This window comes from Rutidosis leptorrhynchoides, chromosome 2 (genome assembly GCF_046630445.1).
Source record: "Rutidosis leptorrhynchoides isolate AG116_Rl617_1_P2 chromosome 2, CSIRO_AGI_Rlap_v1, whole genome shotgun sequence".
In the NCBI taxonomy this organism is placed as follows: Eukaryota; Viridiplantae; Streptophyta; class Magnoliopsida; order Asterales; family Asteraceae; genus Rutidosis; species Rutidosis leptorrhynchoides.
In genome coordinates, this window is record NC_092334.1 from 487,394,371 (window position 1) to 487,420,642 (window position 26,272).

The 26,272-nt window shown below is 35.8% G+C and overlaps 3 protein-coding genes across 4 annotated transcripts; 1 reads left to right on the plus strand and 2 right to left on the minus strand.

Annotated features, from left to right (window-relative positions):
- Positions 1-266: 266 nt before the first annotated feature.
- Positions 267-4,761, minus strand: LOC139892671 (uncharacterized). Its single transcript, XM_071875785.1, has 9 exons — positions 4,632-4,761; positions 3,829-4,467; positions 3,667-3,755; positions 3,072-3,425; positions 2,652-2,927; positions 2,360-2,569; positions 2,048-2,269; positions 797-1,352; positions 267-582 (listed from the first exon to the last, which is right to left on the minus strand). Exons 1-9 carry the CDS (start codon positions 4,759-4,761, stop codon positions 377-379), a joined length of 2,682 nt encoding a protein of 893 aa, XP_071731886.1. The 3' UTR covers positions 267-376.
- Positions 4,762-6,137: 1,376 nt separating this feature from the next.
- LOC139892673 (protein KTI12 homolog) lies at positions 6,138-8,853 on the plus strand. 2 transcript variants are annotated; one of them, XM_071875787.1, is made up of 2 exons: positions 6,138-6,264; positions 7,618-8,853. In XM_071875787.1, exon 2 carries the CDS (start codon positions 7,686-7,688, stop codon positions 8,592-8,594), a length of 909 nt encoding a protein of 302 aa, XP_071731888.1. In that variant the 5' UTR covers positions 6,138-6,264; positions 7,618-7,685; the 3' UTR covers positions 8,595-8,853. The 2 variants fall into 2 exon arrangements, with proteins under 2 accessions (XP_071731888.1, XP_071731889.1); XM_071875788.1 differs by having other exon boundaries at positions 7,622-8,853.
- Positions 8,854-9,840: 987 nt separating this feature from the next.
- LOC139892674 (uncharacterized) lies at positions 9,841-19,001 on the minus strand. The gene is made up of 15 exons (XM_071875789.1): positions 18,543-19,001; positions 16,597-16,993; positions 16,333-16,504; positions 15,865-16,004; positions 14,471-15,458; positions 13,914-14,014; positions 13,515-13,659; positions 13,085-13,153; positions 12,953-12,998; positions 12,490-12,866; positions 12,011-12,090; positions 11,760-11,895; positions 11,043-11,247; positions 10,443-10,525; positions 9,841-10,302 (listed from the first exon to the last, which is right to left on the minus strand). Exons 1-15 carry the CDS (start codon positions 18,649-18,651, stop codon positions 10,171-10,173), a joined length of 3,180 nt encoding a protein of 1,059 aa, XP_071731890.1. The 5' UTR covers positions 18,652-19,001; the 3' UTR covers positions 9,841-10,170.
- Positions 19,002-26,272: the final 7,271 nt, after the last annotated feature.

A 26,272-nucleotide genomic window follows, 5' to 3' on the forward strand; every position in this document is an offset into this window, starting at 1 on the left:
TTATCTATGCATGGAGTGTTTTTAAGATAAATAAATTTATCTTGATAAAATTGGAAAACTGATGCTTCCTGCTCATTGTATTTACTAGGAGCTTAGCTGTATGGACCCTATGACAATCTTCAATAGTGGTATGAATTGGTGAAAAAATGGATAAATGAACAAAATGCATTAAAAGCAAGGCATCAAGCATATGGGGTTTGATATCAAGTCATTTTCTACTGAGTCATTCAAGTCTGGAACATGCAAACCAGTTTTGATTAAAGGAAACATACTCTAAAGAGGATTAAAATTAAAATACATGTCACCGAAATTGATATTTAGCCAATGTAAGAATGACACGTGTCATATAATATATGTACCATAAGGGACTAAACTTCTATGACTTACTTTTGTGAAATTTGAAGAATTGATGAAGCAATCTGTGGACTTCTCCGTAATTAGTGACGTTAGAAACGAGACGGTCTTTGATCCAAAGTGGAAGCTTGTTGGTCGGATGCGAGTTCTTTTTTGAGAAACCGGACGTGTAACGAGTATCCACCAATAAGATCGCAGCGTAATCATTTATGTGCCTAATTGCTCTGCCTGATAAACAACAAATCCAAGAAGAAGCAAAAGACATCAGCAAAAATGGCTTAGCATACAATACCAGATCTAGGTTGTTGCTTAGTCATCAATAAGTGTTCAACATACAAATGAGTTAGAATTTAAGACATAAAATGACAAAAAAAAATCAAATTTTATGTTATCATTAGATAATTAAAGCTGGTATTCAAATAACCAGATAAATGTCACTTACCAACAGACTGATTTACAGCCTTCATGCAGAGATTTTCATAATACTCCCTTCCTCTATGCTTGCAACTTCTTAGAATGTCAAATCCTGCTTGAGCATCTCCATTAAAACATGAACCATTCACGTTTTTTGACGGGTCACCAAGACCGTCAATATGTTTGACCCGTTCCATCAACTCGATGTCAGATGGACTTGGATACGGCAACCCAACCATTACTATGCACCGGCCCATCCCGTCACTAAAATTGATACCTTCTGATATCTTTCCACCAACTACAGCAAGAAGTATTGCGCCATTATAAGCTACTAATGAATCTTTAGATTTTGCAGTAGACGATGCATCAATTGATTCTTTGTATTCTTTCAGAATGATTTCAACTTCTGTGCTTTTCCTTGGCTCTCTGAATACACGTTTCTTTTTCGTTATCCTACCAAGGACACCTGAAGCTTTCCATGCATTGTAGACACAATCTTCATAATCAAATGAAGAAAAGAACACAACAATACCTCCCGGAACTACTGTCACCAGATTGCAAAGTAGAAGGCCTAGCTCCCCAACCTATAGTTTTGTGAAAGTGAACAAAAAAAGAAAGTGAACAAGCATCATTCATGCGTCAGAATAAAGGTGGCATGATAGGCTATTGAGGTGGGGTTCTGTAACAGTACATAATGGCTAATTATGTACAGGTCGACACGGGTCAGGTCGGGTTGAGCAGAAACACTCTTTGTCTGGAAACTTTAAATATTTTAAACATTACTATTACTACTACTATGACAATATGTCTAATGTCTAATCTAATTCTAACAAAGGAAAAAAGTGATCCGAATTTTTTTATATAAATTTTGAAAAGGTTTTATGCATCTGAAATACATTTTGAATAACTTTTAATTCAAAGCAAAATTTTTTACTCAACATAATCCGAAGCCCTAGCTCCCCAACCTATAGTTTTGTGAAAGTGAACAAGCAGATTAAAGGTGGCCTAATAGGTTATTCAGGCGGGGTTCTGTAACAGTCCAGAATGGGTAATTATGTACAGGTCGAGACGGGTCAGGTCGGGTTGAGCCGAAACACTCTTTGTCTTAAATCTTTAAATATTCTAAACAATTCTATTTACTATTTACTATTTACTATTACTATAACAATATGTCTATAATCTGAATCGATCTGATCAAAAGTATAAGGGTCGAATACTGCCATATCTATTCTGGAGACATAGATGAAATAGTTTTGAAAGTGAGATGAACATCACTGACCATGGCTGACGTACTTCTAGAGGTATAGCTAAAATCCAATGATTGACCAGTGGGTCCATGTGAAACAGATATGGGTAAAATATTTTCCGACGAAATTATATGACCACAAGAGAAGAATTTCAGTTGATCTTGCGGTAACCAAGGAAAGAGCCTCGCGCGTGTTTCTTCAATAGGCTGGAGAGTTCCACCAGCCAATACAACAGCATGGGCTTCATTAACTATCTATCAGAAGTTCACCATTAACTTTATTAGATATCTAAGAACCAATCATAAATCAAAAAGAATCAATCATAAATAAAATGTTTTTTAAACCTCATGAAAGATCTTCTCTCCGGTGAGCATAACATATTTTAGGTATCCTCCTTGTTGTCCAATGTCTGATGGTCTTCTTGATATTATTATCCTCCCATCACTATCTTGATTTGTTAGTGAGAGTAATAATCCAGCTAATGCACGAAAACCTGATAAAATGCTTGTAGAACCATTTTGAGAGCTAATTACTCGATCTCCATACCCACTGACCTATCAGACAAAAAAAGGAAGACCATGGGCAACAACTTTGTAAATACGTATAGGTATCACGAAAAGGGAAAGTACTACGCACCTTGTGAATCATGTTGCTGTCTTTCATATATTGTAGTAATTTTACCAAGTTTATGTTGTCAATGTTGAGAAAAAACACAAATTCATTGATGCGTAAAGAACACTCAAATCCACTTTTTGCTGCAGGAACAGAATTATCATCATCCTGGTTGCATATAGATTTTATAAAGGCTTGAGTGAGAACCATCAGTGTTTGAATGTGTCTTCGGTTGCCTGGTCCTAATAGGTTTCGAAACCGTTGAAAGTAACCCTCTAAGCTAGAATTAACATGTTCCAACTGTAATATTATTTGGATCAACAGGTCAAACTTTTACAAAATATTCACTTCCAAAAACTTAAACAGAAAAAAAAGACATTATCAGTTATGCGATTTATGATGAAAAAATCTACAAGTTCTCACGCTATACAAGCTACAATTTACCTGTGACAAAGTGACTTTTGAGTCGTACATGCTGATGAGTGAGTCAGCAAGGTTGTGAGCCTCATCAATGATAACAACACTATTCTTCAAGCTTAAACCAAGTGATTCTCGGGAAGATTTAGAAAGAAGAGACTGATAAGGAAGTACTACAAGATCAGCTGAAGGGACCATGCTTCTAGAAGCATAGTACGGGCAAGTTCCCAAATTACCCCCAAGGCGAACAAGATCTTCAATATCTAAAGGTCCTTGGTCAGTCATCTCGTTTCTGAACTTCTTTTGTAGTTTATGTTTACTAAGCATTGGGCATCCACTTGAGGCCTTTGTCTTGCGTACTCTTCCCTCGACACCTAAATTCTATAAAATAGCATCAAAAACGTTCATCATACTCTGCTGAACTGAAGAACTGACTATAATTCGAGTATAAAACTTTAAAAAAAGTTCAAATTTTATATTTATAACATTATAATAAAAACTCCCTCATATGGTATCTGAAATACACTCATACACACAATAGCTTTTAGCTTCGAATGCTCCAAAAAGTGTCCTAACTCAAACCATTGTAGAGAAGTAGGTAACTAGTTAAATTAACTAATACCTTCATTTTAGACACTTGACTTTTCCTATTCTTTTGAAGATCCAAACATCGTTCGTTAATAAGAGTGGAGTTCCCAAGCTTCAACACATCTGCATATTATCAAATTAGATTGATCATAATATCAATGTTCATTTACGAGCTATTGAAAAAGCATTTATTTACCTTCGTTTATGCAGAAGTTCTTCCTAGAACCCAAACTCACAACCCTCAACTCATTAGCAAAAACAGTCTTCCTCAATTCTTTAACAAACTGCGATAACTGAGAATGTGTCCTGCTACAAAAATAAATCTTGAAATCCGTTTCTTCTTCTTCGTCACTATTTTCATCCCCTTCATCTTCACCTTCACTCGAAGAACAAACTCCTCCCTTTCTCTTCAATACCTCTCTCTTCTCATCTTCACTCTCATATTCTTCCACCAAAAACTCCTTATCATCCACCTTATCTCCATCGCATTTCACTATCGAATTCTTTCCTTCATTCTCGTATAAATTATAATCAACTTCAATCTCTCTAAAATGATTAAACAAATCCCTAAAACTCTCCTCAATTCCACTCCTATCACCTTTTTTCGCTCTAAAACCATATTGTTTCTTTACTTTAACCTTTTTCTTAGGGCCTTCAGCCTCTTTATGCCCTAAAACATCCCTTAACCAATCAGGTTCATCATCATTTGATCCATTATTACCTCCACCTGTTTCATTCCACTGTGTATCAACCAAATTATTATTACTTAACCGATTTTTTCGATCGACAAGCCATTGCATAGCACTGCAGATTATACTTAGGGTTTTTCCAGTACCTGTAAACAATTATACTTTTTTTATAAACTTGCTTATAAAAACATAAATGATATAAGTATATCAATAGCTTAATTTTGATACTTGATTACGTCATTAACATTTTTTGACCTAATATATAAATCAACACACACACAAATAGAGATGAAATTAGAAGTGAAATTACCGGTAGGGCTTTCGAGCATCAAGATTCCGCCTTTATCAAGTGAATCATAAAGTGCGTTCATGAAATCAATTTGAATCGAGTAGGGTTTGAACGGAAAACCCCCAAATTTCTGCTTCATTTCTTTTTCCATTTCACAGTTGTTTTGCTATCAGTATTTTTCCCGCGTGATTTCATTGCAGAGATTTATAAAGTTGTGGTTGGAGCCTTTGTTTGGGCTTCAGTAGGCCCATTTATCATACGCTCATAAGAGCTCCGGTGTCCATTGTCGATTTTCGGCGTTTTTAAAAATAGACATCGAAATCGACGGTCCATCAACACCGCCTTAAAGCGGATTTCGGTGTCCATATTTTAAAGTCTGAAAATCGACTCTGAAAACCTATTTTTCTATTTTATCTATTCTATTTTTCTTATTAATAATATAGTAATAGTAATAGTAATAATAGTAATAGTAATAATAATAGTAATAGTAATAGTAATTTTTTTCATCAAAGATTTTAAAAGATATACACTAAATCAATCTTTTACTTTATAACTTTCAAAGTCCTTTTTAGACTTTAAGATGGACACCAATTAGAGCATAAGGACACCTCGTGCTCTTATCACCAGCTAATGATATAGTTGGACTCAAATGGCCCCCAAAATTAAAGTCATTTTGAAGCCAACTCATATTAATTATCATAGTTAACTTTGTGATGATAAGTTATTTTTTGAATAGGGTTATAAATGAGTTGTGTTGGGTTTGACTATGTTCGAACTCACTTCAATTTAAATTTAAAGAGCTTGAACCCGAGTTTTACATGTTTGATATAAGTTCGAGTTTTACTCGTTTAATATTATTTAAGTTCAACTTCGGCTCGTTTATATATAAAATCGATAAATTGATAATAATACTGTTTTCTGAAAAAGTAGGATAAAATTTTAACCTTCATCAAAAGAATGCAATTTTTCCCCGCCAAACGACTGTCATCCGTTGAGAAAACATGTTATCGATTATACAATCCCGTTCATGTTATTCACCTAAAAAATGATTCGTTCGCCAAAAAGTAAGCGAGCCCCTCATTAGGTGTGGAAAACGTTCCTTGGTCACACAATCTCTTTTAAGTGGTTTGCTCAGGCATATGATCTAGTTCAAGTTGCGCTAAAAATGAGCCATTCGCTCAAAGAGTGAGAGAATGAAGTCGTCGAGTTGCAACAAATTTTCTCGATCGCAAATCAAAATCAAGTTTTATCTGACAAACCAAACATATTTTCCGAAAGTAAGTGAACTCCTTGTCATCAAAATTTGAATTTATTAAAACTCTATTAGAATCGATTTTTTTTCAACCGTGCAAGTACTAGACTACTTATTTAATTTACTATGATCGACTTGCTTATTTCAAGTTACTATCTGTTACGACTAGTTGGAATCCGACGGTGTAATCTAAAGTAACGTAACGCCTACAAGTTTCAAACCCTAGATACAAACCACTTTAACAACATTCATTCATTTAAATTTAATTTAATCATCTTCAAATAAAACCCTAAAATACAAGACTCTGTCATACTCTTAAAATTTCCCATAAAAAATTGCATCTTTCATATATTCACTCCTCGTTTGCCTCTTCAAATCATCAAATCGATCTCCGATTCTCAGGTATTTTTTCAATCTCTCTTTATTCTGGTTGAATCTTCATTCTTCACCCAAAGCTTTTTACTTCGATTTTGTTATAGATCACAGTTTTTGTTGACTCTGTTGATGTCTAAGTTTTGAATTTTATTGTGGATCTCAAATCAATTATTGACCTTAATTTCAGAAATCTGAACTGTGAACTCAGAAATCTCAACTCCACTTTACCTTATATTCTTGGGATTATTTATTTTTGTTGTATGTATTGTATATATCATTAACATAAAGACTCTAGATGGTGATATTGGATTAAGATTTTGTCATATTTGAGCTTATTTGGGGATTTTGTTTGACCTAAGTGATAAATATAAATGGATAAAGTTTATGTCTACAATCATACACTTACTTTAGAAGGTTTTATCGGAGATACAAGCTTATAACTCTGCACAAGAATCATTACATTGCTTTATTAGAAAAAAAAGTTTAGATATTTTTGTGCTACGAAGTTGAGATAATATTAAATGTATTGTAAAAGTGTACCAAATGTTACAAGTTACGGCCGTGTTATGATTAAATTGCGTTAGTCAGCGTTAATTGTTTGTTTAACTTCTTGTAATCAATATCTGTATGTACCATTTTTCAAATGTGGAGCGTAACTATTTAGTTATATTATAGTTGAGACTGCATTGTTATAACGTGTGCTGCATACACATCCTAGTATTTTGCTTATTGGAAACTATCCGGGATTAAGCTAGTTGCTTATTCATGTCAAGTGAAGTGCTTGCAATTTTTCATGATGTTAAGTCATTAGCAAGTGAGTAATACTAGTTTATCAATGAGACGAGGCTTTTATTTTGAGGGTTGTAGGGACTTGCTGTTGCCATTAGGTCTAACCCTAGTAGTGGTGGATCCATGAATAATTATTCGGTTTTTCAATTTGTAGTAAAAAAGATTTTTTTACCAAGTTATTATAGATATTGGTTTGAGTTCGGGTTACTGATTCGCTTTCTTACATTTTGATTTATTACTCGGTCACATAGACACATACTCACTATATATAATATTAAAACAAACCAAGTACTCTGTAACCTAAAAAAAAAAAAAAATGAACTTAAGGGCCAATAGACTTGTTTATTTAGTGTGTTTCATGAATGCATCCTACTTTTTATGCAACTACTTATTTGCTGATGTAAGCTCTGTCGTAGCTATTAAAATGGTGTACTGTTTTTGTTAGGCCAAAGGCCATGTATTTTTAGTTTACCTATACACGTTTTCTGGCTTCCCATTTTTATTTAAAAATAATTCGGATAACAGTGGGAGTTTTTTATAACTAAACGCACTCTAAGCTTCTTAAAAGTACTGACATTTTTTTTGTCATAGGCAGGGTTTCATATTCATACGGTCAAGAAAGATACGTTCGTGAGCGCAATCAAAGTCATCTACTTTTAATGGCATTGGTTGTTATTTGTGGTCAACCATGCAGTGGGAAGTCAAAGGCCGCTCTTTGTCTGTCCGAAGCGTTGAAGGAAACAGATTCCAAACTTAATGTTAGAATCATAGACGAAACCTCGTTTCATCTTGACCGTAATAAAACCTATGCAGAGATGACATCAGAAAAGAACTTAAGAGGAGTTCTTAGATCAGAAGTCGATCGATCCTTATCAAAAGATAACATCATTATAGTGGATTCTTTAAATAGTATTAAAGGTTACAGATATGAGTTATGGTGTTTAGCACGCGCTGCAGGAATTAGGCATTGTGTTCTTTACTGTGATGTTGAAGAAACCAACTGTAGAATTTGGAATAAAGAACGCAGGGATAAAGATGGAATTTCATATGATGATGTCATATTTGAAGATTTAGTAAGACGATTTGAGAGACCCGATAGTAGGAACCGATGGGATTCACCTTTATTTGAGTTATGGCCATTTAAAGATGGAATAGATAAATCTTCTCCTGGTATTGTAGATCTTGTATCTTATTTGACTAAAAAAGTCAACTCAAAGACTCGTGATGTTAAAATCTTGCAGCCGACAATTGCGACTCAGAGTGCTCGTTTTTCGGAGGCTAATTCTCTTTATGAAATGGACAGGGCTACACAAGAGGTAACGAGTGCTATTGTTGAGGCTCAGTCGTTAGCTATGGGTGGACCGATAACTGGGCTTTCGGTTAGTCCTGATTTGCCAACTATTAACATTTCAAGGTCAGTGGGGTTACCCGAACTTCGAAGGCTAAGAAAGACGTTCATAAAGTTGACTGGTCAATCGAGCTTAAGTGGGCCACCACCGCCTTCAGATGCTGAAAGTGCAAAGAGAATGTTTATTGACTACTTGAACAGAGAAATCGGAAGCGGATAAGTTTCCTGATGTTTTGACATCAAATTTTGTTCTTGATCCCAGTGTTACTTCAAGGCTGGTTTTGTAGTAAAACTTTAAGGTTTTTATTATTGTACTTCTTGCGAGTGATTTTTACTTCCGTCACAATTTAGCCACTTTAATTGTGCAACAAATGATTATGATTATCGTCTACCAAATGAGCATCAGGCAAATTCTGCAAAGATGTAATACCATAGCATAAAAGATTGTATGGAACTTGTATTTTGCACCATTTTTTTCATATTGCCATTTGCACTGCTTAGAACAGTCAGTCATGGACATATGGGGTAACAGTTTCCGGGTTCAACTTTAAATGCTTACAATGTTTACTAAATACAGTAGTTTATTTGTAACATGATAAATGATAATAGTATAATAGTATTTCTCAAGCATACAAATTACAGCAACATTATTCGAGTTATCATATCAACCCAAGCGAACCTTATTTGCTATCATATACCATTTTTTGTAAAAAATTACAAATATCTCTATTGTTCGTAAATTGTTGATTCCTAATCATGAAAAATTACAAATATAATTACTTAAAAATGTACATATATTCTCATCTATATATAAAAAACTGCAAAAGCTTTACAAAATATATCAACGAATCCGAAGGATGTTTATCGTCAGGTAGTAGGAACTTGAGAGTGTAAAAACAGTTGTCCACATCATATATTCCCATACACGTTGCATACCTGAAAGCAGGTAGTCTTGTTTTTGAAGATATATTGTTAACTATTAATCAGTCTACATGTTTAATTATGAATATGAAAAGCATACTAGAAATGGACCACATTTTGGCAACTCTCAAAAAATATAGTCAACTTTCTTTGTTACGTTCGGAATGATGCTATGTTCATCTCTAAGTCTATGAAGAATGATCTATGTTCATCTCTAAGTCTATGAAGAAATGTGATCATTCGACCTCATATGCACTTTTTCTTTTTTCTGGTTAAGATATAGAGTTACAAATACCTATTGTTTGAACTCTTGGACAATGAATACTTTGTATCTTCGTTTGCTCTCTTCTAGTTTATGTTTCATGCTAGAGAGGGTTTACAACAACAACAACAATACCCAATCCGCACATGCGAGGTATGGGGGAGGTGAGATGTAGACAATCCTTCCTCATACCCTAGACTAGAAGAGAAGTCGTCTCTCTAACCACGAGTTGAGAACTAGAGAGGCTTTGTTTTTGTTTAATATTTACTGTTAAAAAAGAAAATAGAATATACCCAACTTTCATCCTTATATAAGTAAAAATGCAAAGGGTGTAAACTAACCCTACCATTTTGGCACAACTATAATCTGTAACAAAAACTATATCCTTCCCCAAAATCCCAAATCATAAAACATATTTACAGTTATCCACAGCAAACCTTGATTATATTCAGATCATATACGCTTAAAAACAAGATTCTTGAGTCTCAGAAGGGCGGAACAAGGACCAAAAATGCAGCGCCCTGAAAACCATGTATTCGAAAGAAAGGGAACACTCGATAAAAAGATCACTCTGAGCTGAATCATCATGAGCGCTGAATCAAACTCCACAATGCTACTGTTCAAGAACTCCAAACTTATGCTTTTCGTCATGCAATTTTTGGAAAACATAATCCATCTCCGGGAAAGCAGACATTAGCAGCAGTTCAAGCAGGTCAAAAGCGAATTGCTTTAGGCAAACGGAAGACTGACAAAACATGGAGAAAAACTTATAAGAAATTTGTTAGCACTTTTAGCTAATATTAATTAAGAAAAATTCATGTCAAGATACATTCAACGATGAAAGGATACGAAGTTATGAATTATTAGTATGGTGAAAAAGGTCACCTGAATAAAGTGATAGACATCTTTCGCACACTGTTCATACTCCTTTCGACCAAAAAGACTTACAACAGTTGCTGGTGCTTTATCTGTGCAGTCGGAAATATTGATTGTTATTAGTATGCCACCAAGCTATAGATAGTGAAAAGAGTAGTGCTTTTATCTTTATCTATTTCACTTGCGTAGTGGAGGCAAGTTCGACAGTTATAGATTCGGTGAATTTGGGTTGTCTGTCTTATATCTCAAATGGGCAATAAAGAATTATCATATATGGAGGAAAGGGGGGCGAGTCAAATGGGTTAGAAATCACCAAAGCCTATTATTCATGCATATTGCATATTAATAACAAATAATAAATAGTTTTGAAAATTTTAACAAAAAGTGTTTGCATGTCAACCTGACCCAAACGGTTTCCGAGCTCTACCAAAATTGCCCTATTTCAAGGTGAAGCTGTTTTCACCCATTACCCACCCCACCCAACCAACCTTGCCACTTCTACATAAAATGGAGATGAGTAACGAAGAGAAATGGCTAGCAGATGGAACTGAAATACATAAAAAAAAAAAAAAAAAAAAAAAAAAAAAAAAAAAAAAAAAAAAGCATTACCAATCATTAACTCATAAACAAGTTTAGAACGTCTCTGATCTTCCCGTTTTTGAAGCTCTTCTCTTGTCAGTGTTTCCTCATCACTGGCTTGATTTTCTGGTGACGTAGATTTACCGTTGGGTGACTCCTGTGGCACCTTCGATGAGGGAGCTGGCTGTTGCCTCTTTGGGTGCTTTGTTATAAATATCCCATCTGGCCAGAGTATCTAACAAGCAAAACAAAATGAATGAATTTAAAGAAAAGCAAAAAATAGTAGGATTACTAACAGACAAATACTTAATTTAATAAAAGGATGAGTAATTCAGACACTATAATCGTCAGTTAATTTATATAAGGCATTTGTATTTACTAAAGTTGAAAGCAGATGCTTACACATTCATCACCAATCTAAGTTCTAACCTTAGCAAGTTTCGATAATTCTAAGCAGAGCAAAATGTGAGGGTGAGTCACAAAACAAGTATATTTAATGCAGGTAACTGTTTTAACTTAATATTTAATGTGCTAAACATGATCAAAAAGAGAATACAGTTACAGCAACAAATTCATACAGCTCGGTTTAGCAGAATAGGAGGTATGCATAAACTGCATTTTGAATGACTTCCAACCCATTCCCTTTTAATGCATTACACATTTGACCCATTAAAGAGTATAACAGGTATACATAAGAAAAGGAACTAAACAATGATCTTGCCAATTCAATAGTTTATTATGGATAACCTGCTCAAGCCGCTTGATTCCTGCAGCAACAGTAGAGCCCCTACGCAGGAGTTGGATTTTAGCAATCAGCCAATCATCAAACGCATCAGACATGCCCAGCTGGAGAACCTGCTTAGCCACCCAAAAGGCTTTCCGCCTTGTAAAACAAAGAAAGAAAGATTAAGATTAAGCTGAGATTTAATGAAGAAATATGTGGATAGAAGGAAACAGATTCAATTTTCGAAATTGTAAATGATACACATGTTTACTACCTGACCCAACCACCATCCTGAAGCTGGAACACAACATCCACAAGATCCAATATTGGTATACTCAAATTTGGTGGGACCCACTGAAGCACAACACACAAGATTAGGAACGTTATTCTGGATTAACTAAATACAAAATAGAAGTGACAGTTACACAGTTACTTATGAATAGCTAAAGTTGGGTTATGTTTTACCTCTAACAAGTTAAATAGCAACATAGCTTGAAAGGAAGCAGGTCAAATGGGTTAAACAGGTCAGCCGAAATTCACATTTATAATTAAAGCATAAACATCTTAAATAATAATATTCACATTTTATTAATACCATACAGTTTTTGTACATCATATTGGACACAATTATTATTATTTACCCATTACCCAAATCGCCCCAACTGCCCGCTTTGCAACCTCTAACACAAACAATATGTACAGTAAAGAAAAGTACAACAATAGATCACATGACATAATAAGGCTGACGATAACCTCGCTAGGGAGTACTGAATCACCATCATCTGTAAGCATCACAGATGGTGCATGTGAAGATTTGTCTTCCAATCCCTTTAAAGACTGCCCTGACTTCCCAGTTGAAGAATTAATACTTGTAACGACAATTTCATGGTCACTATCAGAATCCTCTGATGGTTTTCCAAGTTCCTTAACAGGCTTTCCAACAGAAAAGGCCACATTTTTCTTGTATACTTTTGACCCATCAGTAACAGAATTTTGTCTAATTTCTGATACAGAATTCCTTGTGACAGCATCTGAAAGTTCTTTTCTGGAATTTAAGGGATCACCTACAAACCTGACACCAGTAGTACTGGCATCTGTATTCTTTTCACGAACATTTATGGCTGTATTAACTACATTGATAAAACATGTAAGAAAAGTAAATGCGAGAAATCACACTGATAGATATAAACAGAACTTGCTAGAGCTTAAATCTTACCTGATAGAGTTTCAATGATTGACAACGAATTTGAGAAACTATAAGTCTGCATCCATTAACATGTATAAGTAAGAAATAATCATTGAAAGAAGAAAAGAAAAAAAAAAGAAACAGAAAAAGCACAAATCAAACCTGAGAATCAACACTAAGAAAGTCCCAGACTTCAATTGATCCAGATATAGATGAAAGCTGCATAAGCCGCTGCAGATAGATAAGAGAAAACATGAATTGTGCACCAAATAAGTTCAAATAGTTAAACTAGTAGACAGTGAATATGTCAAGTCTAGAAAGGATTCTTTATCGCCCTTTATGAGTACTTCTACGGTAGAACTAGCATATTTAAGCCCTACCTGCAAAAATTTGACTAGCATTTTGGGTAGAAGGATTTATATGGAAAACGCTCATATCACATTGGACCTTCTCAATTTCATTCTTTTTTCATCACATCCTTTGGAAAACGTGAACATCCAGAAACAATATAGACTAATCTAACTTGGTTTATTTAAGATGCTCTAAAATGATAGTGAATCGGGTGAAGTAATCCTCAAAGAAAATGTGTTACCTTCAAATATATATCAAGAAGTTGACAACGTTCTAGAATGACATCCACATCGAGTCCTGTTGACAGAAAGTGCTTTGGTGGGAGATGAAGATTATATTCTGGATACTCTTTGAGACGCCGGTGTAATTCCTCAAAATGCCGAAACCTATATATAGGTTATAATTTAGTTAGAGGAGCCAAATCTAAAATGTTATTCACGAGTACCAATATTAGTAATCAAACTTTGTTATCTGATTATTATTATTATTATTTCAAATATAATTCAGTCACTATCAAAATGCACATCATCTAAAACACCCCCTAAAAGTAATGAAGTCAAGAAGGTTCACACATAAATCAAAGAGGCTAAGAATTAAGATACGAAGAATGAATACAAATATCACAGTATATATGCAGCACCTTCTTTTGATAGACCAGCTAACATTGTTGACGTCTGTAACAGAGATAGGATAAACAGCGAATGTCTTAGAGCCACTCTTTACAATATTGGCACCTAACACCTGCAATATAAAATGACCTCTTAATCTTTCAATTACTCCATGAGTGTCAAAAAATGGTACAGCATTAGTTGTGGAATTTTTTGAAGCATGGGCTGTGTTTTGTCTCAAAGGGGTCCCCCACAGGTAAAACTAAAAAAGTAAAAACAGCTAAATAAATAAATAAGAAACAAGTAGAAAGTCACCCTAAGTGTAATTATTTATATACATGAAATCTTCTATATCGGTTTTTATCAAAAACTAGATTATTAAATAATTATTACAACCATACAGTAAAAAAAAAAAATTGGTAATAAAAGAATATTAGTTTAGGACCCAAAAAAAAAAAAAAAAAAATGCTTCAAGTCAATCCAACCCAGACCCTTAAAAATAAACTGCCACTTTGACTAGTTACCTGCCCCACCCATTTTGACGCATCTATACAAAACTGGAGAAAGACCCGAAATTTAATTAACTTACCTCACATCTTAGTCTAAAAAATGAATCATCCAATGGTGCACACTTTTGGGCATTCATGGCTGAAATCGGATGGTGAGAAGATGTAGCACTCGTCCCGCTACTGGTCCTAGCTAACGACTCCCCACCCTCTGAGTCACCACTCGAGTCCCCGGATTTCGAATGTCCTTTTGAAGACCCTAAAACATCTAAACTGTCCCCCAACAGGAAACTTTTTCTTTCAATCTCTTGCCAAACATCCTTTTGACTGCTTATTCTTGACCTTTTTCTGCCATTAAAATTTCCTTTTCCTGTTTTTCTCATCTTCTGGCCGTCATAACTTTCAAGTGGATGATGAATGTGAGTAACAGAATGGTTCCGATTACTTCTACCGTCCCATACTTTAGTTCCTGGAGAATCTAAACCTGTAATGTCACTGTTTTCTTCATCTTCACTAGAATAAACATTGCCATTTCTGAATTCTTCTTCGTCCTCTTCTTCATCATCTTCCTCATAGGAAATGCTTAAAGGAGGCCATGATTTGTTATGGTCAACTTTGGTGGGCCCATATGTCTCTTTGTGTGAGGTCAACGGTTTCTGGACCGGCTCTGGTAAACGGTTCACGGTTTCTTTTGTTTTGTAGTTTCTACCCTTAGCCCACATATTTTCGAAGTTCTCAGGAGCCAAAGCTTCGGTTTTTCTACGAGTAATTATGTCATACTTATTATTACCCCATTCTCCCCCTGCAAGGTTTTTTCGGGTTTCAATGGAAAGCAAAGGGTCTTTTGAATTAAGAATGGTGGTGACATTGTCTATGGCAGAAACGGGGTTATCTTTTTTCAACTGAGTCAACTCAACACCCTTTACAGAAGGATCTACATACATAGAAATTTGACTATATGTTTCCGGAGATCCATTTGACTTTGCCTGTGAGTCAACTTGTTCTATGGTGGATCCTTTATCAGACTTTCTTGCCGAAATGACCACGTTCTCGATCCTCTCATTAATGAATCTAAAACCAAATATGAAAGAAAAATAAAGAACATGATAGAATTAACGAGAGGTTCTTAAACGGGCGAGGCAGGTAACATGCCAAAAAAGGTAATTTTTTGTTTTAATTCAAATAACTCATGTTGGGAATTTTTTCCAATATTTTTAATTTTATCAGAAATTACGAAGTCATATATGATAAAAAGTAAATTTGAAACATCTCAATATAATCCAGTTTTCAAAAATATAGTGGTTTTGTGCATTAGAAGCGAACTTTGGACAACTGTCGACTACCTTTTTATTTATTTTCTTTTACCCGCAATAAATAAAACATTACCTAAATTGGTCATAACTAATAAGTTAATGATTTGGGATTTCCTCTTCTTGGATTAACCAAACAAAAGAGTTAATTGAACTGAATTAATAACCTTGGGTTAGCTAAATTCACAACAGGTCGTATTACTGCACAGGCAAGAATTTCCCTGACGATGTATCGGAATAGAGAGCAATTTAAATCCTCGGCCCTGAATGTTAAGGAAATGAAACCATCCATAAGATGTTGTAACACCTACAAGGAATAAAACAAAGAGTAAATAATGATTTCATCCCTGTACTTAAACTTTTAAGAATCAAATTAATGAACTTTAACACAAAATGTGGGTCCATGGAAGTTTTAAAAGCAAAATCAGATCTGATATCATTCATGTGCAGGGCACGCGTAGTGGAAGACCAATATATCATCATGCTCTTCGATCTCTTAATCTCTGTTTGACTTTTATTTCTTTTTTAATATATTTACAAAGCTCAGACACACATAAACATCAAATACCAAGTCAAAAATATTTAAATACAGACAATACTTGAAAGGGACATAAATTGATGAAGAGCAAGAAAACCTTATACTCAGCTCCAGCAGAAAATAAAGCAGGGTGCAACTTATTCTCAGCATAAAGCACAGATTTAAGCTCCACGTCCCGTTGTGCAATTGTTAAAGACTGCTGCTTCATTATCTTCATCTGGCATGCACGAAAAAGTTCCAAGTGGGTGCAAAAAAGTTTGATTATGTCCCTAGAACGATTCATAACAAACAAATATAAGTAAAGACATTTCTAATTAAAGATCCTTTGTTCGATAAATAAGTAAAATTTGTATATGTCAACCTTGTCAAAAGGTCAATGAGGTTGATGTTTCTCATGCGGCTAGAGAACTCCCCCAACACACCATTTATAATCAGTGCCAGCTCATCCGGGCCTTGTTTGTCAGGGGTAACTTTGGAATACCACAAATCAGTGACCCATTCGGAAACTATATGTTTTGTAAACATATCTATAGCATCCTCAACAACAGGTGAGTTGACTTTTCGTCTCCAGTCAGACTTTCCTGATAGGAACTTAGACTCTAAGACAGGTTCCTTTCGAGATAAAACATTGGCTGAGGATTGGTTACTGTTATACAATGCAGCTTTCCTCTTCATTTCATATTCTAATGTAAAATAACGAAGAAGAACGACTAAGAGAAGTGCAGCAGGCAGGTTTATCAATACCGAGGCGCTTGTCACTGAAATAAATTGCACAACCAATACATGTGATCATGTCATCAAAATCAGAAAGGTGCAATAATGAATTATCTAAGAAAATCACAACAATAACGAGCAATTGAATAAGTCATGCTAACTCACATCTTTTTACTTAAATAAGAAAATTAATATGACTTCTTTTAGGCTCTATCCACTACCTTCATGAACTAAATCATAACAAATATGATACAGTAACTAATTTATGATTTGGAAAGAAGACATTAATATTTGATGCATGATACAAGATAGAAGATATTAAGTTGAAAAACTTATAGTTTGGTAAAAAAGAATATCAATATGCACGGATACACAAGTGTATAAAAGTATTTATTTAGAATGGTGGCCACCATCAATATAATTTCATGATAACATGTTGTAACTGACAATGGGATTCTTAAGAACTTGAGTATCAATGCAATTATGTTTTTGGAAAGATAATGGAGTATGTGTTTGTGCATCGAGAGACATTTAGAGAAGTAAGAGCGTATAAATACATATTATTTTAACAATGCTTAATCATCACAACCATGCAAACAATAAGAAGATGATTCTTATGACTCATATAAACTATATAGCAGACCGCACGCATCCGAAAAAAACAATATCTTAACTAGTAAGTAACTATATATAAAATAGATCAATAATAGCATGACTAGTTCACATCATCAGTCAGTATTTAGAGGACCATTATGTAGCGATATACGTCTTATATATGCATGGAAGTCATCTGAGAAACCAAATAGGAAAGCAAAAGATACATTACATCTTGATGTTAAAACTTGCCATCCTAGAAAAATAGTTTTCTCGTCCAACTTTCCTTTCTACATTACCATATGAGCATGACTTGTAGAATCTTCGTAGTCAGAAGATTTATTTGTCTACAACCACTCAGTGTTTGTGTCTGTAAACTTACCTATTCTTAACTTTAAAGTTTATATATGTAATTATGTACAATATAAATCTACTTGTTACCTGGTTCATTACCGTTCCCCAATTCATAATGAGACGGATAGTGCAAAAATCGCACATAAAATGTAACCAGCATTAAATGTCCGAAGTTTATCTTGTTTGTTGCAACTAGATTCTCATAACATACGAGAACTTACCTATCTAGATTAAGTACGAATCGATAGTGAATAATAACTAGAAAATTTGTAAATATTTCTCCATTTTTAGACATACTCATATAGGTTTAACTATCATCTACAAACTCCACCCTACACTAAAATGCAGTGCTTCAAACTAAGTCTGCGCAAGACAAGCAACAATAACCGACCTTAAATGAACCTGTGAATGGCTATACAACAGATTAACAATTAATAAGCTTATAGATAGATGCTGAAGTGAATTCATGAACTAAATTACTGACTGCAATCACATATCTCGATTCAAATTCCGAACAAAATTAGAAACCCTAGATATATGATTAATGAGCAAACATACTAACATTTGATATATTAATAACACATTCAGTAAAAATAATACGGTAAAAAAAATTAATTAACATTTTTTAGCAGAAGATAAACTTACGAGACATGAGATATGAGAGTCCAAGAGCGCACATAGATAGGAGAACAATTCGTTTCTTAGCTTCATCGATTAGGTCATGAGTCGTAACCGTTTGCCTGCCTGTGCTCATTTTGTTACGACTCTTATAATCAATCAATCAATCGATGAATTTTCACCTCATTACCTTCAATTCAGTAAAATCGATACTCAAATCTTTCGATTCGGATTAATTCTTCAAGGAAGTTACAACTTCGGAAACAAACGTATCGGAGAAAGTAATTGCGATCAATTGAAACAAAATGATCGCGACAGATGCTTACAAACAACACTGATTTAATTATCGATTTGAAGAATTGAATGAAATTGGTTGAATGAAATTGAGGTTGTAAGTTAATTGATTGATTAATGAAGTGAAATTTAGGTTGTCAGAGTGTGCCGTTATTCACCCCTTTTTTCAACTTGGGCTTCGAAAAATTGGGTGAATTGCATCCGCCTGCTGCTGCCTGAAATAATTAAGAAGTTTTAATAATAATTACTCCGTACTCGTTTTAATAATTACTCCGTACTCATATTATTATTATTATTATTATTATTATTATTATTATTATTATTATTATTATAAACTTAAAAGTTTTAGAACTTACAAAAAATTAGTGGGAAGCCTAGAGACAATCTGGGCCCCCACACCTCTAGCAATAGCAAAACCTATCCTAGTAAAAATATGAGCAGCAGTAGCACCGGCACCAATATCTTGCGCCATCGAACTCTTCTGAACCCGCTTTAGCAAAGAAACAGCCTCCTTCTCTAATTCCCCAAGGGAAGAAAAAGAGAAATGAATGAAACCATAACCAATCGCCTGACATCTAGATTCGTACTTGACCCGCTTCCGACGAGCCGCATCAATCACAGCACGTCCAGGGACAAAGTCAGAAAGCCCAGACTTTGTCAAAGGAGAAGACCCTGTCAAGTCAACACAAACATCGCGACCACACTCCCAGGAATAAAGTAACACATCTGCAGGTCTGAGGGACCTGTCGTTTCCTCCAGACAACCCAATGTCAACCTCCTTTCTCGCTGAAATCCCAGATCGATAACAAACATCAACAAGGGAATCCCGAACAACATTATGTCGATGCTTAATACCCACCATACCAGCACAAGACACCGCGTGATCCCCGAAAATATCCCCAGTAAAAACTCTTGAACAGGCAGAGCATGTCGTCGAGATAGAGAACAATGGAACACCCAACCGGTAGCACAACACGCATCGGTAAGTCTTTGCGTTCATCGTCTGACCCAACCCCAAAATAGGGACTGCCCTTAGCCAAGCAGAGGTGTGATCACCCTGCTGTGATTTCCATAAGGCCGATTGTCGGGGAGATAACAAAAAAGTGGATTCAGCAGAAGCGGTAACCTTTGTGAAATAAACATCTGCCAATTTCTTCATGAGTATTGGGGCAGCGACCTCACTCGGATTACCTAAAATATCAAACCCAACCGTTTTATTAAACAGACCCAATGCATCTTCAAAAGCACGACCAAGACCAACAATACCCGCATGACGTAGGAGCTTGGTCTGCAACCCAGCAGACTGTAAGCGAGAAGCCACAAAAGCATAATGACGAACATCTCCCGCAGAATAAACACCAAGCCCTCCAAATGCAAATGGCAAGGTGGCAAGCCGCCACTGCCAATCACCAAACCCAGGCCCTGAAGCAGTAACAATACGCTCCAAGGAAGATCGAAGGGCTCCATCGAAAGCGCGTTGAGCCGCCTCAAATATACTAGGAGGACAAGTACGCAAGGTAAAGTAGAGTTTAGAAACTCCCGTACATGCCCTAAGCAACAACAACTCACACTGAGGATCATCAAGCTTAGCAACCTTATCCATAAGCGCAATGGACTTGGTTACCCTTTGCATCACCAGTTCACCACTAAAACCAGGATCGGAACTTGCGGGGGCCCCAAGCAACTTAACACCATTTAAAGGTCGAGCAATATTAGGAGGAAAGACACCTACTTGCCTGCTGCGAGGGTCCTCCGTAGGCCAGAAAATTTTTGTTTTTTCAACGTTGAGATGTAGCCCAAAACGAGGCTCATCCTCCATAATCAAATGCAAAACCTTCCCCACCACCAAAGTGTCCCCAATAATAGTGCCATCATCCAAATACCACGCCTGAAGACAAACCTCAAAATTATCTCTGATTTTAGAAACCAAGGGTTGTAAGACCAAAGCAAAAAGCAGCGGACCAAGGGGATCACCCTGTTGCACCCCCTGAGAAGACCATAAGGTGTGGTTCCCATAATACAATCTGGCTGGATTAGAGTAGCAAAATTCAACCCACCGAGAAATGCTCGGACAAAGGCGGCGAACTTCACGCAACATGACCGTACGATCAACTAGATTGAAAGCATTTTGAAAATCAACTAATAACATAGATAGGCCAACATCAGAGCCACGATCCTCAATCAACCGATTCACAGCATGAAGAATTGCCTCACCACCTGAAGAAACACCAACACCAAATTGAAGACCACCGAAGTAACTTCCCAAAGACTGGCCAACCATAGCTGCGCCAACCTTCGAAACAGGACGTCGCCAAACAATACCCACAGCTATAGGACGAAGACCACCACCGGGCTTGACAAGCGGTGTGAGGGGAGCACTAGCTATATACTCTCCTAATTCCATAGGGCACCTTCCAGCTAGAAAGAGATTAACGACCCCGATAATAGAGCCAACCAACTCATCCGAGACTGCCACAGCAGCACCACTCAAGCAATCCATAAGGTGTTGTGCACGTAAACCATCCCTACCACATGATGTGCCCCGAGGAAAACTTTTAATCTGGCCCAAAACAACAGCAGAAGTCGTAACGAGGTGAAGTTGATCAACCGACATATCTGTAACAACCCTGATTTTTCCGTTACTTTCGTTAACCTTCCGTTAGTTTATTTTAACGGCGATTATTTAACTTTTATGTGTTTACGTGTATTAAATGCGTACTTGACCTTTGGAGGGTTTCAATAATTAGTATGGGGTGATATTAATTCAAATAAATATTTCTGATAATGAAATACGATAAAAACGATACGATTTTGATAATAGCTTTTTGAGCAACGAAACGCTCGGGTTTATTTTAGTAATTAATTTTATTAACTTTTTAAAATATTTAATTTATTGGGTTTTTAATAAATTAAACAATTGGTTGCGTTTAGCGATCGGGTTAGCGTTCCGGGCCTTCGGTATGACTAAACGGCACTTAAAACGGAACACGATTGCACGCTTTTGCAAAACACGAGCCCAGGAGTATCACCCATGGGCCATTCGGCCGACCATGGCCACCTCACCCCACCAATTTTTATTTAGGACTTAATTGAGGGACTTGTTTGTTAATTAGTGATATTAGGCCCTAACTATTTAAGACTAAACTTAAACCTAACACTCACATAAACTCCTACCCTAATATTGCAGCCGTTTCTCCCTCTCCCTCCCATCTAGTTCGACGACCAACAACCCTCACCCAACCCTCAAAAATCTTGCTCAATCAATTAAATGTTCTACACGAAGTTTGTAATTCACATCGTCCTCTACGCATTGGTGTATTTAATTTGTTATTCAAAGGTATAATTGCATGAACCCTAATTCTTAAAATTTGAATTTTATTAAAGTTTCATAGTTATGTTGTCAATTGCTCAAATCTATACGCGTACATGTTAATTGTAATCGTTATTTTGATTGTTTGATGCGCTAGGGTTTAAAAACGAATTTGTATTTGTTTGATCAGAAAAATTAGGTTTTTCAAATGATAATTTTTATGTTATAATCAGATTCCTTGCAAAAAACTATTGAGTTTAGGCTTTGGATTCGCTTGATTTCGTTTCCGTATGATTAAGTTATGTCGATTTGAATTATCGTTGTGTTTTTGTTGCTTGATCAGAAATCTGGTATTTATAGAAAATGAATTGGCATGTGAGACTTATACCACTGGAAATATAATTTAAAAACACTCAAGTTAGACTAGGATATCATGTCGTTTGCTTATGTATAGCCCGAGATATGCTAGAATTAGTGTAAATGTAGTTTTATACAGCACTTGCATGAAAATAACCTTGTATGATAAAATGTGTTAACTTCTGTGATTGAAGCTTTGCATATTTGAAAAGTAGACAAAAAGTAATTCATCTTTCATGTAGATATCATAGGCTAATTGTATCTAGATCTTTGGATAATCGTATGCGAATGTGACTAACGAAATGGGAATCGAATCTGTAAATTGAACACGGTTTTGTACTTTGTGAATTTTGTATATTGATTGAGCATGTATGCTTATGGAAAATGAAACTTAACATGATATTTGACTTATTTTTAGTTTATGTCAATCTCTGAAACCTTATGCATTGGGCACAATAGAGCCATACTTTATGTGAATTCTGGTTTGAGCTGAAAACTGAATGATCAACTTACACGAATAAACTGTACAAATTGGCTAAACAAAGTGGCTATATTTTTTATATGTGTTACTTTGATTTGTCCTTGAACTATGGCCACTCGTCTTGTATCAATTTCATGTTCCTAACTCCGGTTATAGCCGAAATGAAATCAGTGCGCGGTCAGAAACTGACTGGGCAAACCCCAAATGTATCCCTTCTGATTCCTGACTTTTAATTGTCGTATGAGTCCCTGGCTGGACTTTTTGGAATTTATTTTGAGTCTAATTATTATCTGGAGTTTTTCATATTTACTTGAATTTTGTACTATGAGATAATATGCTAAGTATGCTACGTGTTCATAAATTTTGTGCATAACGATAAACTGAAATTGTGAAAATGATTATTCATGACCTAAAACATATTGTTTGACTTAAGTTTGATATGTTGACCAATATTTGACATGAACCTACTGATGTTGACTTTAGTTGACTACTTTGACCAAGTTTGACTTTCGGTTTGACTTCGGTTGACTTTGTTTGACTTGCATGATATAGTTGAATTTTACTTTAAATCGCGTCGAGTCGATCAATAAGACAACGTACACTATGAAACCACACTTATATAAGATACATATATTGACCAACCTACATACGTATACTTAGGTTACATTACTCTGGTCTAAACCGTACAAGTCATTTAACTTTCATTCCGAGCTTATTCAAAGGTGGGTCTACAGTCCCGCTTTTTACATGTTTTCAGGGATGAGAATACACGATGTTATATTTACATTTTCAATTACCTTTATATTGACATGAGTACTACACATATGCATAATGAGTTTGTTCAAAAAGCCTCTAGCTTGAATACTTTTAATATCATCGGTGTAAGCACAATTTAGATGGACGGATCCATTAGGTTGACAACCTCACCCACTATAAAAGCAGTGGTGCATTTACTTTGAACATTTAATACATCTGAACAATGTATAACATTTTACGAGGTAAGGTCGGGTGTAGTGGTTTCTATACTCGAGTTAATGCTAGTATTCAGGTGCTCGGTTTATGCTTGCGATAGAATCTTGTGGTCAATGAAACTAAACTATTTTTCTGATAACTATTTTTCAGATACTATACAATGATATTTAAACTGTGGTTTATGAGCAAAAGAGATAAAACTTGACAGGGTGTTATCTACAAATGATTGAAATTTGACATGGTAGTGTCAACAAACTTTTGAAACGAGAAACAGTGTTGTCTAAAAACTTTAACATTAAACTTTGGTGGTCTTTCATTAGTAAACGTTTTCGAAATGTTATTTCTTAAACATACTCTATTGTTTGCCTAAAACCTGTAGATTCACTCAACATTATCGTTGACCCGTTTTGCGTGTTTTATTCTCAAGTATTAATTGCTTCCGCTGTAGAATATTGCTGTTACGTAGAAGTCAAGCCAAGAACTGGGACCAGAGTTAACATTACGTTAAAGGGATTTGACGGGGTGTTACATTTGGTATCAGAGCTTTGGCTATAGGGAACTAGGATACATTAGTGTGTCTAACCGTAGGGCGCATTAGTGAAGTCTAGACTATAGCTGTGTGTCTTGGATGACTTTTACACACCATACCTGCACTATTTGCTTCACATTGCTACATGTAGGGCTACACATTACACCACATACATATATGCCTTATACCATACATCATGGACTTGGACTAAATATACTATATCACGAAACACATACGTACACACGAAGCCAGATTTAACTAAATTAAGTTGACTACGCTATCTTGAACTTATGGAGTGTTGTCGAATGGATATGTGAGATAGCGTAATGTAATGACCGGGATTACATTACGGTGACTCATATAGAAGTTCCGACATCGCAAAATAAGGAATTGGGAGCGAGTCAAGTAGGTTACTTGGATAAACACCGTTGTGAACACAAACTGTATAACCTTAAATAGGAGTAGAGACTTACACTGTGCAAACTAATTGTTATTATAACTTGTAAGTAACTTGTAAGCATGACACCACTCCTCACCGCTCGACACTTCCTGCCACCACCGATCACCACCCGTCACTACAAAGACACTACTTAAACATACTCGTCATCTCATACCACTACTAAGTACTGTTTATTGCTGCTAACTACTACTCCACGCTGCCCCTGACTGCTATTCATGACTGATCACTACTTCTCACTACTTGTCGATACTAAATACTACTTAACTGCTACTCCTTGCTACTTGCTACTACTCAATACTACTCATTACTGCTTACCACTACTAAGTAATACTCGACACTACCAACACCTTCGCGTTTTACTACTCGCTAATGTGCGTCACAACTCATTTCTGATACATCTTTAGAAGAGGAATTCCTGATAACCGCCCGCACAATACGTAGTAGATATTGTCCACTCGATTACCAACTTACTTATCATTCAGCCATCCACCGTCCATGATTTTGTTTTCCAACACGAGCCTACTGACTGAAGACCATTATGCCTTCTTGGGTGCATTAGAGTACATGTGCATATACTCATGATGCGGGCATGCTATCTAACCACTTATACATCACTACTATCATCACTGCTTATCACGACCCATTTCCACTTATCGCTAACGCCACCACTCATTGCTACTAGTAATAGTACCCGTTACCATATCCCTCATCATTTTGTTCCAACATACTATTCTTAAGCGAAAATCATTTTCATTATACCCACAAACATTACCAACCAACTTTGAACACATCGACGCGAACTACACTTCATCTGTTCCTGCGAGGCATACCCGTCTGGGAGTTTGTACCAACCCTTTTCGATTAAATATCAGATTTTGTTTGAGTTGCCATTACACCTTGTTCATTTTCGTTTTTCATGAAAACCACCACATTCTCGCTCATCAACCATAATGTTTATATTTGCTATCAACACCGGTGCTGAGAGAAGCTTTAACGCTAGAGAAACTGGTCACGACGTTTATAAACCTGTACCTTCCTTAGACAACGTGTACTCTATAAAACTGGGAAGTTTTAACTTAGTGGTTGAAACAAACTGGTTATCTGATGATACAACCGAGGCAGCTACGACCAGAAGACTATTCGAATTTCTTTCACTGACGATAATAGTGTACGAGGAAGAGATCAGTACACCTTCATGTTACACTAATTACTCGAGGGTCCAGAAGTACAGGAGATGAGAATGTCTCGCAATTCTGGCACATGTGAGTAAAGATGAGCCGACATTTAAGAGACCTGAATATTTCCCAACAATTAGAGAATGTCCTAAGGTTACACGTCCACCCCACCGTGAAGT

Coding starts and splice junctions, on each gene's coding strand:
- LOC139892671 (XM_071875785.1), bottom strand. CDS start 4,761: ATGGAAAAAGAAATGAAGCAGAAATTTGGGGGTTTTCCGTTCAAACCC. Junction 4,468..4,631: donor GATGCTCGAAAGCCCTACCG/GTAATTTCACTT, acceptor AATTGTTTACAG/GTACTGGAAAAACCCTAAGT. Junction 583..796: donor GGCTGTAAATCAGTCTGTTG/GTAAGTGACATT, acceptor GTTGTTTATCAG/GCAGAGCAATTAGGCACATA.
- LOC139892673 (XM_071875787.1), top strand. CDS start 7,686: ATGGCATTGGTTGTTATTTGTGGTCAACCATGCAGTGGGAAGTCAAAG.
- LOC139892674 (XM_071875789.1), bottom strand. CDS start 18,651: ATGAGCACAGGCAGGCAAACGGTTACGACTCATGACCTAATCGATGAA. Junction 12,867..12,952: donor AATCATTGAAACTCTATCAG/GTAAGATTTAAG, acceptor TTATCAATGTAG/TTAATACAGCCATAAATGTT. Junction 12,091..12,489: donor ATTCAGTACTCCCTAGCGAG/GTTATCGTCAGC, acceptor GTTGTGCTTCAG/TGGGTCCCACCAAATTTGAG.